At 38.3% G+C, this 16178-nt stretch overlaps 1 protein-coding gene across 3 annotated transcripts in view; it reads left to right on the forward strand.

The window, feature by feature from the left end:
• dgkb (diacylglycerol kinase, beta) overlaps positions 1-16178 on the forward strand; it is an 89214-nt gene continuing 73036 nt past the window's right edge. Inside the window, exons 1-3 of one of the 3 annotated variants that reach the window (XM_085292544.1) lie at positions 1-14; positions 8351-8471; positions 10864-11003. In XM_085292544.1, the coding sequence (XP_085148670.1) occupies positions 10934-11003 (70 nt within the window). In that variant the 5' untranslated portion in view covers positions 1-14; positions 8351-8471; positions 10864-10933. Of the gene's footprint in view, positions 15-8115; positions 8472-10863; positions 11004-16178 lie in introns of those variants that run through there. The other 2 variants (XM_085292545.1, XM_085292543.1) reach the window with 2 other exon arrangements.

Genomic DNA, 16178 nt, shown 5'->3' on the forward strand with positions numbered 1-16178 from the left:
CAAAAGTTTTTAAGGTAGACTGTTTTCTTGGATTTGGTAAATGTTTAAATATGCAATTGTAACTCTCTGGTGCCACCTTAAAACCTGTAGTCTGTAATAGGACATGATGTCATTGGTAAACAGGAAGTAAGTCTGTGAATTAAGGAGAAGGCATGTGCAGCATGGTGGCCTTAGCCAGATAAATCCAGTGGCATCCACATACATCCTATGCCTTTGGTAGCATTGTGGGTATGTATAGACTTGTTTTATATTTTATGTGCATGTATAGACCACTTTCTTTCAAGTAAGTTCATTTTTCTGTAAGTTTAATGATAAAACCAATCTTATGCAGTTTAAGCTAGCAATCGCTTATGGAGCTAGTTAAAGGGGAATGACAAACGTATTGGATGCATTCATTATAGCAAGACTTGTTAAAATCATAATTTGATGTTTGTATTTGACTTAAAAAGGGAAGTAATTCATATGAACATTGCATGTTGACATATTAAAAAACTGGGTTAATATATTTTCATCGTTATATATGTACATGGTGAATAAGTACAGTGATTATGCCTTGTACTGTTTGTTACAGTTTCACCTTTCCCTGTGTCAATAAACCTGTGAACCGGGAATCGTGTCGTCAGAGTCTTGATGTGGGGAAGGAGTTTAGCTGACTGCCCAACCATAGCAGAGGCAGTACAGGGGCCGATGGCGCTTCTGTCAGTCTGCCCCAGGGCAGCTGTTGCTTCCACCAGCGCTATATAAATGCAGTCCATTATTATTATAGGAACATATATTTATAATTAATGAGGCCTACAGGCTGATGTCAGTATTCTCACTTTTATTTCACAACTTTTAACCTGCAGAATGTATATTTCCCCAGCCATGTACAATAAGCATACCCAAACCCTTTGATCTATGATCTATGAATTGTAGAGCAATGAAAAACACTGCAGTATTAGTCCCTATTAATTTTATGACATTAAATAGACGTTTTAAAGAAAATTCAATTCTCTTTAACGAAAAACGTTTATTTAGTATTGCACACATGTTGTTTGTTTTATATAAATGCTGTATAAATAAATCGATGTCATTCATCAGTTACAATGTTATTTGTCTGTGTGGTTCCCTGTTTTTTCTCCTTTTCCCTCATTACATGGCAGATGGGAAGAGTGAACAAATGTGATTTGCTCCCTCTGAGCCAAGAATGTTCCAGTGACTCATCCTAAGTTAATACTCTATAGTTCAGTGCTCTCCATGGGGACAGATAGAGATCCTACTACACAAACACTGGCATGAATTTGTAATTGTGGGCACATGTAAACACCCCTTAAATTCATACATGTACAGAGGCTCCAACATTTCATGGCTATGCTGTATTTCTGTATTTTCGCGGCGTGTAGTGGATTGCCGTGCCCTGCAGTCACTACTGTCTGAGCCACAGGAAGATGTGGATGATGGGCACAAAAACCACAAATTTCTTAGATTTGTGTCATCTGATACATGAAGAATCTTTTTGTTTGTTTTACTGGTGCTTTAAACCTATAAACTTTGTTCACCCACAAATATTTTTCCACTGAAAAGATTTGCAAATTACACAAGCATAGTTTGTCACAGCTGAACATCTGAAAGATGCTTTTAGCAAACACTGGTGCAAATACCATGACAACAGAGACAAAGATACAACCATGAAACAATGTGTCAGTGGTTATACAGTCTGTGTCCTACTATATTATTATCACTATCACTAATATTATCAGTATTTTAAAAATACATTTGCATAAGACATTTTAAAATGGCTAGTATTTGAAGCTTGATATTCCTAACTTATTTTTATATGTTTTCTACATTATGCTTAAATCTTCTGGATATATTTTAATTCCCATTCACCAAAGATCATCAAAAGATCATTGCTCACATATATAAATATGGTAAATAGACTGATTCTTACATAGTGCTGTTCTACTCTTTGAGTACTCAAATCACTTTTTATACAGCGTGCCTTATTCACCCATTCACACAAGCACTTTCTCCTGTTCTAAAAATAAAATCCATCCATCTTCAAAGAACTGATCAAGCATTTGTTAAGAAAGATAAAATAACCAGCGAGGAAGACAAAATTGTGGCATGTTTACATTTAAATTTGCCACATTGGTTTGATGAAAAGTATCATATGTAAATATCAGATTGTATTAAGATTTTATCTCATATAAATGGTTGGAAGATCTTCAGCTGGAGTCATTTGCTGAACATTAAATCTGAAGAAATATTGCACTACAAGGTAGAGATTTTTTAGATTGAAAACTTAATGGATCTATTTGGACATCTTTAATTTCGTTATGCTTCTAAGTATTGGGAAGTCTAATTGTTATAACAGAGGAGTTACATCTTCTCCAACATGTTCAAAACTGAAATTAGTTGTGCATTTTAGTCTCCCTTCCATAACTTCCTGTACACACGGACACACTTCCTCAAAATGACTGCTGCCTAGTGTTTACACATGAATGTTGCTCTACCTCGTAAAGCTCTTTGGCTTCTGCCTGGGGATGGATACATGGCAAATAAGCCCCAGCTGTCTGTGACCTAGCCAGCATCAATCTGACCAACTCCTCTGGGAAGAAAGACCAAGGGTCAGCCTGTGTAGATGCTCACGACTTATATAATGGTCCCTTTATGATTCTGTCTATCTTCCACATCCAGGCTGTTATTTATAGCACAAAGGAAGAGTGAAGTAGAACTGATATGGGCTTTGGACATTTGTTTGAGAAAGAGGTTTGAGTCATAGAACCTAAAATTGCTTTCATTGCAGTATTGTGTAGAACAAAGGGTGTTTATAGTACTACTTTCTTCATCATTCAGTTAAATTTGGCTTTATAAAAACAAAAAAAATTAATGACTAAATGAATTAAACGTAACCAAAGAGATTTTTTTCCACCCCAGACCAGCTCCGATCCTGTCACTCAGGACAAGACGAAACTAACAGAAAGCTGAGTGTACTGTGTGTGTTTTTGTCTGTGTTTCACTCTATTTTTGGAGACAGAAGGGTGTCATTGAGGCAGAGAGGCTAATTCAACCTGCCTCCATTGTGTCTGCCCCACATGTATATAATGATCTCATAATGATGGAGGTCTGTTGCTCCTGGAGCTTAGTGACATCTGAGGGCTATCTTTTGTGTCATCAGGATCCAGAATGTTCTAAAAAAATTTCACAAATAATTCATTTTTTATAAAGAACTGAATTTGACTCGAGCTAAATTGGTGCCACTCTTTAAAATATTTAGGCTCTAAAAATAAAGTGGCTGTGCTGAAAAATCTATATTTGGCATAATGCCAGTAGGCTACAGCTCTACTTGAATTATTTATATTATAAATATTTATTTTTTTACTGTTGCTAAAACAATATTATGCACATCTAAACATTTACTGGAATAACAGTTGCAGTCTGTCACGTCCCTCCACTTTCTTGATGATACAAATATAATTCTGACAAGTCTGCACACATTCAACAAACCTGCCTACTTCCCTGCCTGGTCTATATAATCTAAACATTATTAATCCAGTAGGTCTTATTTAAAGCACATATACATTCATACAGTGTATTAAATACAATATTTTTTCTCTCTCACACACAAGACCTTCAGTCTGTGTTACATATTTATTTATTTAAAAAAATATATTTTAGTTTGAACTACTTTGTAAAATATTTTACTTGGTTAGCCCAACTGGTAATGTTAGGGTAAACGAAACCACCTTTGTAGAGCAGGCCTCACTTGTATTTGTGTGTATTTGTGTTTGGATTCATTAATATTTTGCAGAATCAGTATGACTGGTTTGAGAACAGGCCTTTGTTCATAGATTTTTTTTCTTTTTAATGTTCTGTTTTGGTTCGGTCTGACACGTCCCACTCCCTATAGTCTAATTTGAAACTACACTAAAAATTCTTTGATGAACCTGCCAAGCACCGCAGCAAACTTAGTAATCAGCTAGCTGGTAAAGACAGCGGAACGTTTAGCATCTAAATGGCCAGACATTTCACTGAGGAGTTGTTGGATACCAAGCCGGAGGCAGTAAGTACTGACATTTAAAAGCTTGTGTTTGCCTGATATGCAAAGAGGAAGCAGACGCAGCAATGTTGGCCAACATGTTCATCATTACAGCTTTACAAGCTGATAAGAGCAGTGTCTCCTTACAGCTTGCTGCTTAAAGTTTACTTTGTGTAAATAAACTTTAATAGTGACACTTATGTAATTATGTTTTTCCTATAATAGATTTCTTTGTTTTAGAATGAACTTAATTATACTCAAATTATACAGTAAAATCGGCCAGATCCTGGCTGCACATCACTCTGAGAAGCAGATGTCTTGTAGTTAGTCATTGCTAGTCACATGTGAAGGACATGTCAATATTTCAACTGGCTCTGCCACTCTGACACAAATGTAAACGCCCACATGACCTACCCAGATAGCCTGGAGGCGCCACTGCCACACTGCCAATATCTGGGTCATTGTTCAGCAACCTTTTATGAAACTCAATTCATGCTGAGGCTTGTGGGTCGGATTAAATGCTGCTTCCAGTAGGTGGGAGGTTACATAAAAGGTTTCAATGTACAGGTTATCTAAAGGTGGGCTGGTAACTGAATAGGATATATTAGGTTTGTTCCAAGAAGTGAAATGCTTATTACTCTCAAGTCTTTTTCTCTGCACAACATTGAGTGAAAAGCAGAACTGCAGGGCAAGAACTGTTGCTGAGTCACCTTCATGTCTACTGCAGAAGTGTTTTGTTGTGAACATAGCACAAAACAATTCTGCTGCACACTTAAACACCTGTGTTTATGCGTTTGGCACTTATCTTTTAATCCAGGCCCCAAAATCAAAGTTGGAAGACACCCTTCATCATCTGAAATATCATAAAAAGGAGCAACGTCAAATCTTTATAACTACCACAATTTAAGCTATAGTGAAAAGCCAGCTGTCAGTTGAGCTCAGACTACAAAAGCACTTAGTGTGGCTGAAAGGGTTAAATGTGACTCATTCTTACGATAGACATTTCCTGCATCAAACCAACACTGAAACTTGATTTCGGTTAAATTTGTGCCAATTTGTGTCATTCTGTGCCACTGGGGAGATTTCTTACATTTCATATGTTAGTGGTGTGGCTTTAACCCTCTGACTTCATTACTATTGATTGCTTCAACTGAGGCCAAATTGAGCTAATTTGTATGTGAGCACTCAGCATGCATCTCTTTGAATAGGAGTATCAGCTCAAATGTCTAAAATGTCAATGACTGTGTTTTGAATATTAATGAAGGATGAACACCCATCACCTAAGGAAGCTGTCCCTCTTTTTTAAATACAGCCACAAAAGGAAGCATCATTTTAATCTTAGAAATATGACTGTTTGAAAGCCAAAGCAGTTTATTCCCAGTGAGGCGAAACCTTTATTTTTCTCAGGATAGTTTATCGCTCTCAGGAAAATTCTCCTGTGTGCTGTTATAAGTTGGTATGCCATCCTGTGATGCATCCAGTACACTATGTAGAAAAGTGGTAAAAAATAGCTCACCAAATAGTTCCTAAGTGGCCAGGCAGGCAGGACTGATTAACCATGCAAGATTTCTGTGAATCTTCAAGATAGAAACTGCACCAGTGCTAATGGCACATCCACACATGTGCAATAACACTAAGTGCAATAATCTTTTCTGGCATCGTTGTATTTTTACTCAGTTGTATATAGCATTTGTATTCTATTTTTATCTTATTGTATATTTTATTCTATTTTATTCTACTGTATATAGTATTTTATTTTATTCTATTCTGTACAGTTGTGTACTGTATTTATTCTTATTGTATTCTAATTTTTGCTTCATAACTTTTGCACTGTCCACTTCCTGCTGTGACAAAACAAATTTCCCACGTGTGGGACTAATAAAGGTTATCTTATCTTATCTTAAAACATCTACAGCTCCTCAAATGGCCACTTGACACTCCAAAAGCAAGTCAGACTCCCATGTTAAAGCATCTAGCTTGAGTAAAAATGAAGTTAAAATTTTTGTACAACTAGAAACAAAAGTATGTGGAGCCATTGGCTGTCAAGGCTTGAGTTACTGAACTGGACCTTCTAACTGTGTGGTGGCGTGTTGGTGACTTTTGGAGAATTTCTTATATAACTGTTTCTGGATTGCATCACTTTAAAAAAAAAAAAGGTGATGTAATCCAGAAATCGAGAATTCGTGAATTTAAGGTAAAAATTTGCATTGCACTTTTTTAAGCTTTATTACCGCTTGGCAAGTAGTAAGTGAGTGTTTGCAGACATGTCAGTTTTTTTCCAATGCAAACTACAGGCAACTGTGACAGTCTGCTCGTGACCAAAGCAAATACAAGGAGGTTTTTGATACAGCAACGTCTTTGCAGACAATTTCAGCAACCCGCAGGAAATACTTGGCAATCGGTCAGGGATTACAGATTTTTCCCTAGCAACTAGTGATTATATCACATCCTGTTTGGCAGACAACTCTTGGGTTATTTGTTTATGACATCACATGAGAAACTTTTATAGGACCATCAGTCTTTTTGTAAGTGCTTTCACCACCAGTTAAGCCTTCAGATAGATTGCTTTTTCTGAATACATTTTCAGACACAGACGTTGTTTACTGTTTATAGCCAGAAACCAGAAGCCGATGTCATGGTGGTTACGACTTTTATACATATATGCAGCTTATACTGGTAACCCACCTATCTACCTTCTTTTAATGTTTAGCAGGGAGAGGTTCTTGCAGTCTGTGATTTCTTTGTTTCATCGATGCTCAGTAACAAATTGAGCTTTTACACCATCCTGGTTTAATCTCTGTAGGCTTTCTAATTCATGTTTAAAGTTAGTCCCAGTGCTATTGTGACATATTCAGTTTTAATGATTGTTTTGTGTTCAGGCTGTGTGGGGAGAAGTGGGCTGCATTTGTACGTAGATGTTCCAGTAAATCTGACTGTGGTGGTGGTAAGACAGGAAATCCTTGATTCACACAAATAGGAAGTTATTGAAACCTATCAGCTAATGCAGAGCTTTAGTCAATACAAAGCATCCTCACATACTATGCCCTCTTCTGTTTAAGATAGGTCAGTGTGACATGGAGAGCCATGGTGATGGCATTCTCTCTGGATCTATAAGCTTTGTAGGCTTACGCTACACAGGGGTAGAGGAAGGGTGGATATGTTCTTTAATGCCAAGCACTTTGACATGATGGGTTTCTGAGCCACTAGTCAGTTAGACATCTGATGCTCATAATATACCTCATCTCATGTTGTTTTTGGTATTGTTGTTAATATTGTTGCTGTGCTTATTGTTGCATATCAACATAACCTATACTGTTTTTTTCTATACATATATTAAAATTACACTGTGGTTGAAGCATCTCGTAACTGTTTTGTGTGTCTATAGCTTCAAATTAATAACTACAAATGGATTTATAACCACCAGTGTTAGGTCCATATATTTATAGATCAGCTACATTTAACAAGCTATTCTAAAAATCACAAATATTCTCATTATTGACTATACTCTTTTGATGGGTACTGAAAACGAGCTTTCATATCTGTTTGATGTTATGTTTGTGTGTCCTCTGTGCAAAAATGGGAGAAGAGAATGGAAAAAATTGCTCACAAAAAGCGTGCCCTCCTCCTCCACCACCTCCTCCACCTCCTGTGCATCATCTCTGTCATTTTCTATTTCCACTCTATTTGTCACCCTTTTTCGTCTTTCATTCTCAACTTGTGCTTCACCCTTCACCCTCTCTCACATCTCTGTCTTCATCTTTCTAGTTTTCCCACCTTTTTTCAGCCCTCTGGAGAGAACATCCTACAGGTTGCTGCACTTACTGCCTGCCGTTTGGAATGCTAATGTGGTCGGCTGATGTGTGACACAGTGACCAGAGTGAAGATAGCTTGAAAGGAGGAGAGAATTGGGGAGTAGTAGGGAGGGAAATGAGAAAGCCAGAGTGAAAGCGAGAGAGCATAGGACCTCCGGGTTTTCAGGGGAGGGAGGGGAAGGTGAATAACAGAGCAGTAGAGGGGAGGGATGGAGGGATGTGACGTGAGCGAGCGGGAGTATGGAAACTGATCATTGCAGGCAGAGCAGCGCTGGATGATTTTACTCTCCCTCATCCTCTCTCTCTCTCGCTCTCTCTCTCTCACCACCCCACATCCCCTGTGATGCTGCTCTGACCAGACTCTGCCTCAGAGAAAAACAAACACTAACCCATCCACATACTCATACACTGACAGGAAGCAGAGAGGGCTGCTGCTGCTCCTTCCTTCCTCTTTTTCTTACACAGATACACACTCTTCCACTCCATCTAATTGCACAACACCCACCTTGCCTTGCAGCTAAGAGAAGATCAAGAGGAGGGCACGGCAGGAATGTGAGTGAGGAGCTGCATCTGAAAACGCCTGCCCAAAAGGACTCCTCCCTCATCTGTCTTGGTGATTAACTCCAGATCTGCAGCAGGTGAGCGAGGCATGTTGAATTCTCATCTGATTCCCTGTGTTGCATGTCGCAGTGGCCACTACCTACTGATTCTCTGTGTCAAAGCATTAGTGGTGTCTGAGCTAAGATCTTCTCCAAGTCGTGTGTAACACATGGTTCTACATGTTATCTCCTCACTGCACTACTAACTGATAATGAAGCTTATCTGATAACATTTGCAGAGCTGGGTTTTGTTCAGAGGATGCCAGCTGAGTGTTTTTGTGGGGATGCACTGCAGTCAGGCAACGCCGAAAAGGAGGATGATTACAGTGCAGTGCGAAGCAGGAACGTACTGCACACACCAGTACTATATTTGAGATTGTATCTCTGTGCTGGAATTAGACTCAGTGGAGATCTGATATAAACAACAAGATTTCCCATCAGCTCCTTTTCTTTTTTTTGCTGCCTGTGCAAAACATTAAGAAAGACAGTGCAGAGCGTTTCTAGTTTAAGCTCCAGAGGCAGATCAAAGTTTATGTGAGGGAGGCTGATTCCCACGCACGCAGTGTGTTAAGGCAGCAGCACCGGTGGCTTCATATTGTGTTGCTTTATCTTGGCTATATAGTGCATATAATAATAAAGACACTCAATTAAGTATATAGGCTTGATTTAGCCTATCACCTCTTCAGAGTAACTGTGGCACAAGCTTTCTGAACATTCATTCACATGCGTATTTACACACACACACACACACACACACACACACACACACACACACACACACACACACACACACGATCTTAGATATGATTTCAAACTAAAGTACACAAATTCATACCTCATACCAAGCACATTATTGTATATTAAATATACACAAGCGTACAAACACACACACACAGTTATTCTCCACATGAATGAACACTTGTTGATCCAGATTTTCAGTTCCCAGTTATTGGGTCAAATGCTTCACAGGCAATGTGAAACACACGCGCACATACACACACCCACACAGATGCCTGAGTGACACCTACAGAAACATCCAACTGCATCCACATTCGTTCCACAAAAATAAAAGGGAAAGCAAGGTCATGTGGATCTGAACAGCAGAGCTGTGATTTTGGCTGAATTGGTACTACTTCAGAGATGTGTTTGCATTGCGTGGCAATTCAGTATTTACTTTAATTAAAGGGCAAAAATCAGCGAGGCATGTTATCCATTCTCTGATACGATATCTAATCCTTAATACTCTCCTGTCAAACCTGAAATTAATGTTTGAACACCTTTGTTTTACATGTGATTGATGTTCTGTGTTTTGCCTTTGCTAAGTGGAGCACAATGCTTTACATCAGCCACAGAGTCTGACACGTTTTGTTTGACATCATGCTTTAAAAGCTGTTATAATGCAGACAAAAGTACTGGTGAAGCACAAACATTGACGCTACTTAATTTACCTCCAGTGAAACCCTGGATGTTGGACTCTGCTCAAAAATGGAAGTACCTGCCTACAAAAACCCATTTAGCCTGAACTTGATCACGTTGTCTTCATAGCAACCGCTCAGGATGATGTTTTGAAGCAGCACCAAGGCGGATCTCTAATCTTTTAATGTCCAAATTAGGATTTTTTTTTTAAATACAAGGATCCCTCCACTTGTTGCAGACATTTCGTGATGTAACCATTTAAGCAAAACAGATGAGCTGACTTTAGATTCAGGGCTTATTTTCTTTCCTGCAGCGCTGCACATACATCACACCCATGGTCGAATTATGTATTTTTATAACTGGCTTTATTTTTTGTAATCTCTTTATTGAAATGCATATTCCAAGTACAAGGACCAAAACCACCAAAGCAACGATAGGCAGGAATATACTGCAATATTTGAGTTGTGACATTATGTATAACACAAATATTACACTTCCTGGGTTGATAGTTTTTAATTTTCATAAATTGAATTGTGAATACATGGGACTAGATATCACTTGTTTGTTTTTTAGTGTTGGGACTTGTTTCTATGTATAAAAAGATCACATTTTTTAATGATAGTGTATTTTGTACCAACATGTCTTAAACTTTAAATTATTCATCCTGCTCTGGCTAACAAACACGAATCTCAATGCTTGAAACACCAAGATCTAGCAGAGGAAGAGGGACATTTTAGTTGAGATGGCAGCTGCAGAAGGAGGAACAGGCAGGAAGAAAAAATGTGCTCTGATTATCAGAGGAAAAATAATGTATCTATTTCTTTATTGCTTTAAAATGTGCCAGCAAATGTTTGCTTTCTCCAGCTAATTGGAGAATATATGTAATCCTGTTGTGTCTTATTCAGCAACAAAGCTGTTGCGTCTTACCAGCTTTGCTTTTTGTACTGACATTATGTAAAGAAAAGATGTCTGTGGGGGTGAATCGGGCTGATTTTGATGTCTTGTTGTGTTCCAGTGTGAGACTCCCTGCTGTGTGTTGCTGCACGGGGAATGCACGGTGGATATAGAGACGTGGCCTGAACACAATGAGCAGCCAGGACAAATGGGTCACACTGACCCCAGCTGAATTCGCCTTGCTACAGGAATACACTCAGTGTGAGTAGAGGAGGTACTCTCAGTTTGCATCTGACTGTGTTAAGGAAGCTGTGCTTTTTCTTCAGGGACAATAAGAGGTGACATTACACAGTCTGGTTGATATGTGTCCTTAAACTGCAGCCTAAAATGTATATTGTATACAAAAGTTGGACTTGCAACTGGTGTCTTCTAGTCTTACTGACCATTCAAAGTACTTTCACAGCGCAAACCACTTTATCTGCCTTACATAAGTGTCCAATTTAGAGTCACCAATCAATCTAACATGCATGTATTTAGAATACCAGGAACAGGGAGAAGTCAAAACTGCACACAGGATTGACCACAGCACAGGAATACAGCTTCAAGGTCTGAAAAGACAAACCAGTGCCTTAAACCTGGAATCTTTCTAATGGCCAGCAGGAAGATGACTCCTCTAGTTCCAAAAAAGAAGCTTGGTCATATGGAAGTCTATAGGACAATGACTGTTTGTCATCCTCGATGCCTCAGTAATTCTGAGCTCAGTCATTAGTTGCATGTGTTAATAAATACAACATGAATTTTGTAAATCCCAGTTAGAGCCAAAAAGGAAGAAAAACATGCAGAGCCCCTCTGTTTGTCAGTCAGATCAACCTTTTACTCATCACATCCAATTTCAACAGCAAAAATGCTCAGCCTTAATGTGTCACGACATGACAGTCTATGACCAGACTTCAGAACCATGGTAACCTCAGAAAATTTGCTTAGATTCTTCTGAAAGGATGAATTTTGTTTCATTATTTTTTTTTCTTTTCATAATCACAGTCAGGTAGCTTGAGAGTCAATTATTACAAGGTATTTGTGATGATTTAACCTAACAGTAGGAGACTGGAACTTCAGTCTCTCGATCAAATGTTGGTAACTTGATATCTACTGTGTACTTTTTCCATGTTTTGTAGTAGAAATACACCAATATGCTTTCTTGGGAATGCTTAAAGCCAGATTCATTGTCTGGTTTGTGTCTGGTTTATTTAGTTCTTTGTCTAACCAGAGAGGGTTATGAGAATTAAACTAAGGGATAGGCAAAGGAGATGGACTTATGTGCAGTCTCACAAACACCGTGTCACCAAACAGTCATTATTATTCCCTCTCACCTTTTCTTCTGTTTTTCTTTAGCAAGCAGATTTGTTTACATCATACTACTCCTTATTAATTTTTTGTCCTGAAAGTATAAAGTTTTGTCTACATTCTGAGTGCAGGATTTAAGGTGAAAATCTATTTGGTGACATCTTAATAAACTGTAGATCACCTACAGGTTTAAGTTATATACACAGATCCATCTTTTAAACTAGTTTGTGTAAACTGTGTTTTCAGCCTACATTCGGACAGAAGTTAAATCAACAAGTTTCTTGATGTTCTGATCCAAACGATAAATAGTTGAAATGTTGAAGTCATGCACGGTGACTCCTCTGTGTGATACTGAGATCTAGAGTTGCCATTAAAACACTTCTCTGTTCAGGTCAGCATGAAACATGCTTCTCTGTAGATACGTCATGTATAATCAGAGGAGGATAGGAATATGAAAATGTTTCATTGCTTTGATTGAAGCTTAATGCTGACCTTGGTCTTTGAGCAGATGAGTGAAAACATTTATTGTGAAGAAGCAGAAAACTGCAATTGACTTTTCATCAGCAGATTTTTTTAAATAAAAGAGATACTTGGGATTAGATAACTGAGCCGGTAAGTATACACGGACATTTCCTGTAATTTCTCATCCCAGCATTCTGGAGAATATTGTTCTCTTACTGGGATCTATACAATAAGACTGGGCCTCATTCTGCACTTTATGCTTAGAAATGTTTTTCCTTACAGACAAAATGGATATGCATGCAAAATTACAGTTTCATGAAATGCATGCACCTCCCAGTTTTGTTTTTACCACCATGTTTGTCTTAGTGAACCAGAATCGTTTTAAATTGAAAAGCCTGCACTCTATATTTGGAATCAGCATGCTGTTACTGCCACATTTCGTTTACCTCAGGCTGTATCACAGGGAGAGCACTGAAACTGAGAAAAGCCCGATCACTCACTAGGCCAGTTTTAGTTATGGACAGAGTTGAGCTAATCCCACCCAAACCATCTTCCTGCACAGCCAATTGAAAAAAAGCACAGAAAACACTTCTGATTGGAAAGACAGATTACAGCCCACCTCCAAAGTCTCCTATTGCACAGCCTTTAAATGCAATCAGTTAACACACAGAGGTGCTCTTGTCCCTTAGTTAACCCACGCACTTTAACATAAGGGTAGATCATCACATCATGTTTTTTTTTCTGCAGTTTGGAAAATGAGTATTTTGCTTCTGCTAAGTCCATAGGAGACTTTTCCATTAGTGCTTCTTTTCTCACAGGCTGCATGGCACTGAGACAGAGCCTACGACTGTGTGACTGCATTTACTTTTCCAGTAGATGTGTGTTGCGCATTTTATTCTTTTTATAAAAGGATATTTTTACTTGTGTACTACCCTGGCAGTGAATGAGCATCATAACAACAAGAAAATAAAAAAAAAAATAAAAAAAATAAATAAAACAATCCTGAGAGAGGAGAACCCACCAATTGAACAAGGACTCAAATCAGCATCTACAGGTTACATGTCAGCTGTTATAACATCAGGTCTTTGTGTTGCCCTCCTATTATTTATGACATGGCAGGCTGGAATTGAAAGCAAAGCTTAGTCTGCAATAACTAAGGCAATGAATGTTTTGTTCCCTGAGTGGTTGAGGCCTATAAAGATTAAAAAAAAAAAAAAGAGAAGGAAACCTGCCCTTGAGGAATATCACTTTTGTTGTTTAGAAATAAGGTTCTAATAGTAATTTACTCTACGTGCCTTTCATATTCAAGTAAATGTGTTTTGTAATGAATTTAAGTCACTCTTAGTTAGGTTCTAATTGGCAACAGGTCGACATAGTTTTCCTTATATAAAAAAGACGAGAATTTAACCTCTGCAACAACAAAAAAATGGCTATCCTGTTTGCTAACAGGCTGAAACATTAAAGCTGTTAGGATAAACATATCCTAGACTGATCCCTCCACAAAAAAGGAAATAGATGACGTATTCTGCTCGAACTCTCTGCTACAAAAGCAAAACAAATATGTTTAAGTATCTCCTCATTAACTCGTGTCACTGCTTTGTTTATTTAATTTTCTCCAATTCACACGTGAGTTTTGAGTTGAGGCAAGTTTTCACTTCGTCACTGGAAGTTCTTGGAAAGCTGGCAGGATTTCAGCATCATGCCTTCCGTAATCCTCCTCATAAATGGAAGCAAAACCCAGACGTTCCCGTGCACTACGCACAAACACATATTCTCTCCAGTAGCATCAAACCACCACGGTAACAACAACAGTGTGTCTGTTAATGTAAACTGCAGTGCAGTTAGAGTCGCTGTGGTTAACATCAGTTGTTCTAATTATATAATCTTGACGTTGTAATTGCCTGCTCTAACTTGTCTTGCTGATGTAGAAAACTGAAGCTGCTGAAGCGTTTAATCTTTGTGGCGAGCTATGATTGATTCATTTGCAGCCCAACAGTTGGCTTCCCTGCTCACCAGGCTGCGCTCTGGATTCCTGGAGTTTATGTTACGCTCCAACATGTTGACACATTTCATCATTTGAAATGGTACCAGGAATGGAAAATATGATGATACCTGGCATGCTGCAGGACGACGTGCACCACCCACGCATAGTTTTGGACAGACGCTGGAGATACGAACACCAGTCACAGTAAATCGTTTAAAGTGAGACAAATTATGGAACTAGCTGTGGAGAAGAATAGTTGTTACGTATTCAGTGTTTCTACAACCTAAGTGGTGTTTTTGTAGTGTCCTTGTGTAACGTCACAGTAGATGTTTCATATGTCAGTTATTTTCAGTCCCAAACAAGACATCTTTTAGTCATTTGAAACAATTTTTTATTTCATTTGCTCTTAGTTTGAATCTTAATAATTAATGCTTTCCATCTCTTTAGCTCTTGTACCAGCTTCTCACTTGGTTTAAAACAACATTGTTCTTCATTCTGTGAAACGCTCCTCTTCTTTTTGGCACATAGTGCATTATGGTGGGGTTTTTACGTGTTTTGCAAATATTTTGGGTTTGAATCATTCAAAATAGAAGAAAGGGGAGAAGGGAAGAAGTATAATAAAAAAAGAGACACATAGTGGTCATAATGGGCAATTATCTACACATGTGTGGAGGCACATGCACGTGGATGTGCGTGTGTGGAAGACAATTTCTGGATAATTATGTTTCAATGAGCTTGGGGCGATTCTTTGTGCCCTCTGCAGCTACAGGTTATTAAAATATCCCTTCATCTGAGCTATAACAATGGACATCACATCCCCTCGCCTTCCTTTTTAATCTCTACTTTTATCTCCCTTGTACTGCATCTCACCCTTCATTCTCATTAAAGTGAGGAGTTCACACTTTCATAACGATTTAATGGCCGTGTGCTGAGGCAGGCACCTAAGATCTGGCTCACAACAATTAAGAGCTTCTATCCATATAATAGATTTACTAATGCAAGTTATGTGGCAGTGAGCTATTTAACAGAAGGGCAATTATTTACCAAAGAAGGTAAAAAAAAAAATCCTCAGAGTGTTTATGAGCCTCAAAAACATTACATTTCTGTTCTGTTGTTCCTCATTATTGTGTGGCACAGAATGGTTAAATCATTATCCTGATAGAGAAAACACACTGTAATTCAGCTGTGCCTGCTGAATGTAACAGGCAGTGGATACATAATCACTCTGCTCGGTAATGGTTTTGCGTAGTTGGTGTGCTCATAAAGATGGTCAATAATGATGACACACAGTCAGTTCAGTGTGGGTTGTTTATTTCTAATCTGTATTGGTAAAATGCGTCCTGAGAAAATCAAAGATCCAAAGCTATTAGTGCAGGAGGTGACAAATTGCTGTCGAGAGGGGAAGAGAGCTCAAATGCAAATGCAAATAGAGACAGAATACCTGCTATTATTAGCAATAACACATAGATTTTTGGACGTGTCTTTTCTTCAGAATCTGCAGTGTGGTAAATAAGGTCCAAGCTCTTGTATAGTAACTGGTGGCTCTATAGCAGACTACATCTATTTAAGGTCTGATTCTCTGAAATACGTTTTTTTTCTATCAAATTCTTTTTATACAGGTTTATTCTTATTTGCTTTATTTCCCT

The sequence above is a fragment of the Mchenga conophoros genome, linkage group LG11 (genome assembly GCF_057382185.1).
Source record: "Mchenga conophoros isolate Kocher_MC1m ecotype Shallow Benthic linkage group LG11, M_conophoros_male_GT1.1, whole genome shotgun sequence".
Classification (NCBI taxonomy): domain Eukaryota; kingdom Metazoa; phylum Chordata; class Actinopteri; order Cichliformes; family Cichlidae; genus Mchenga; species Mchenga conophoros.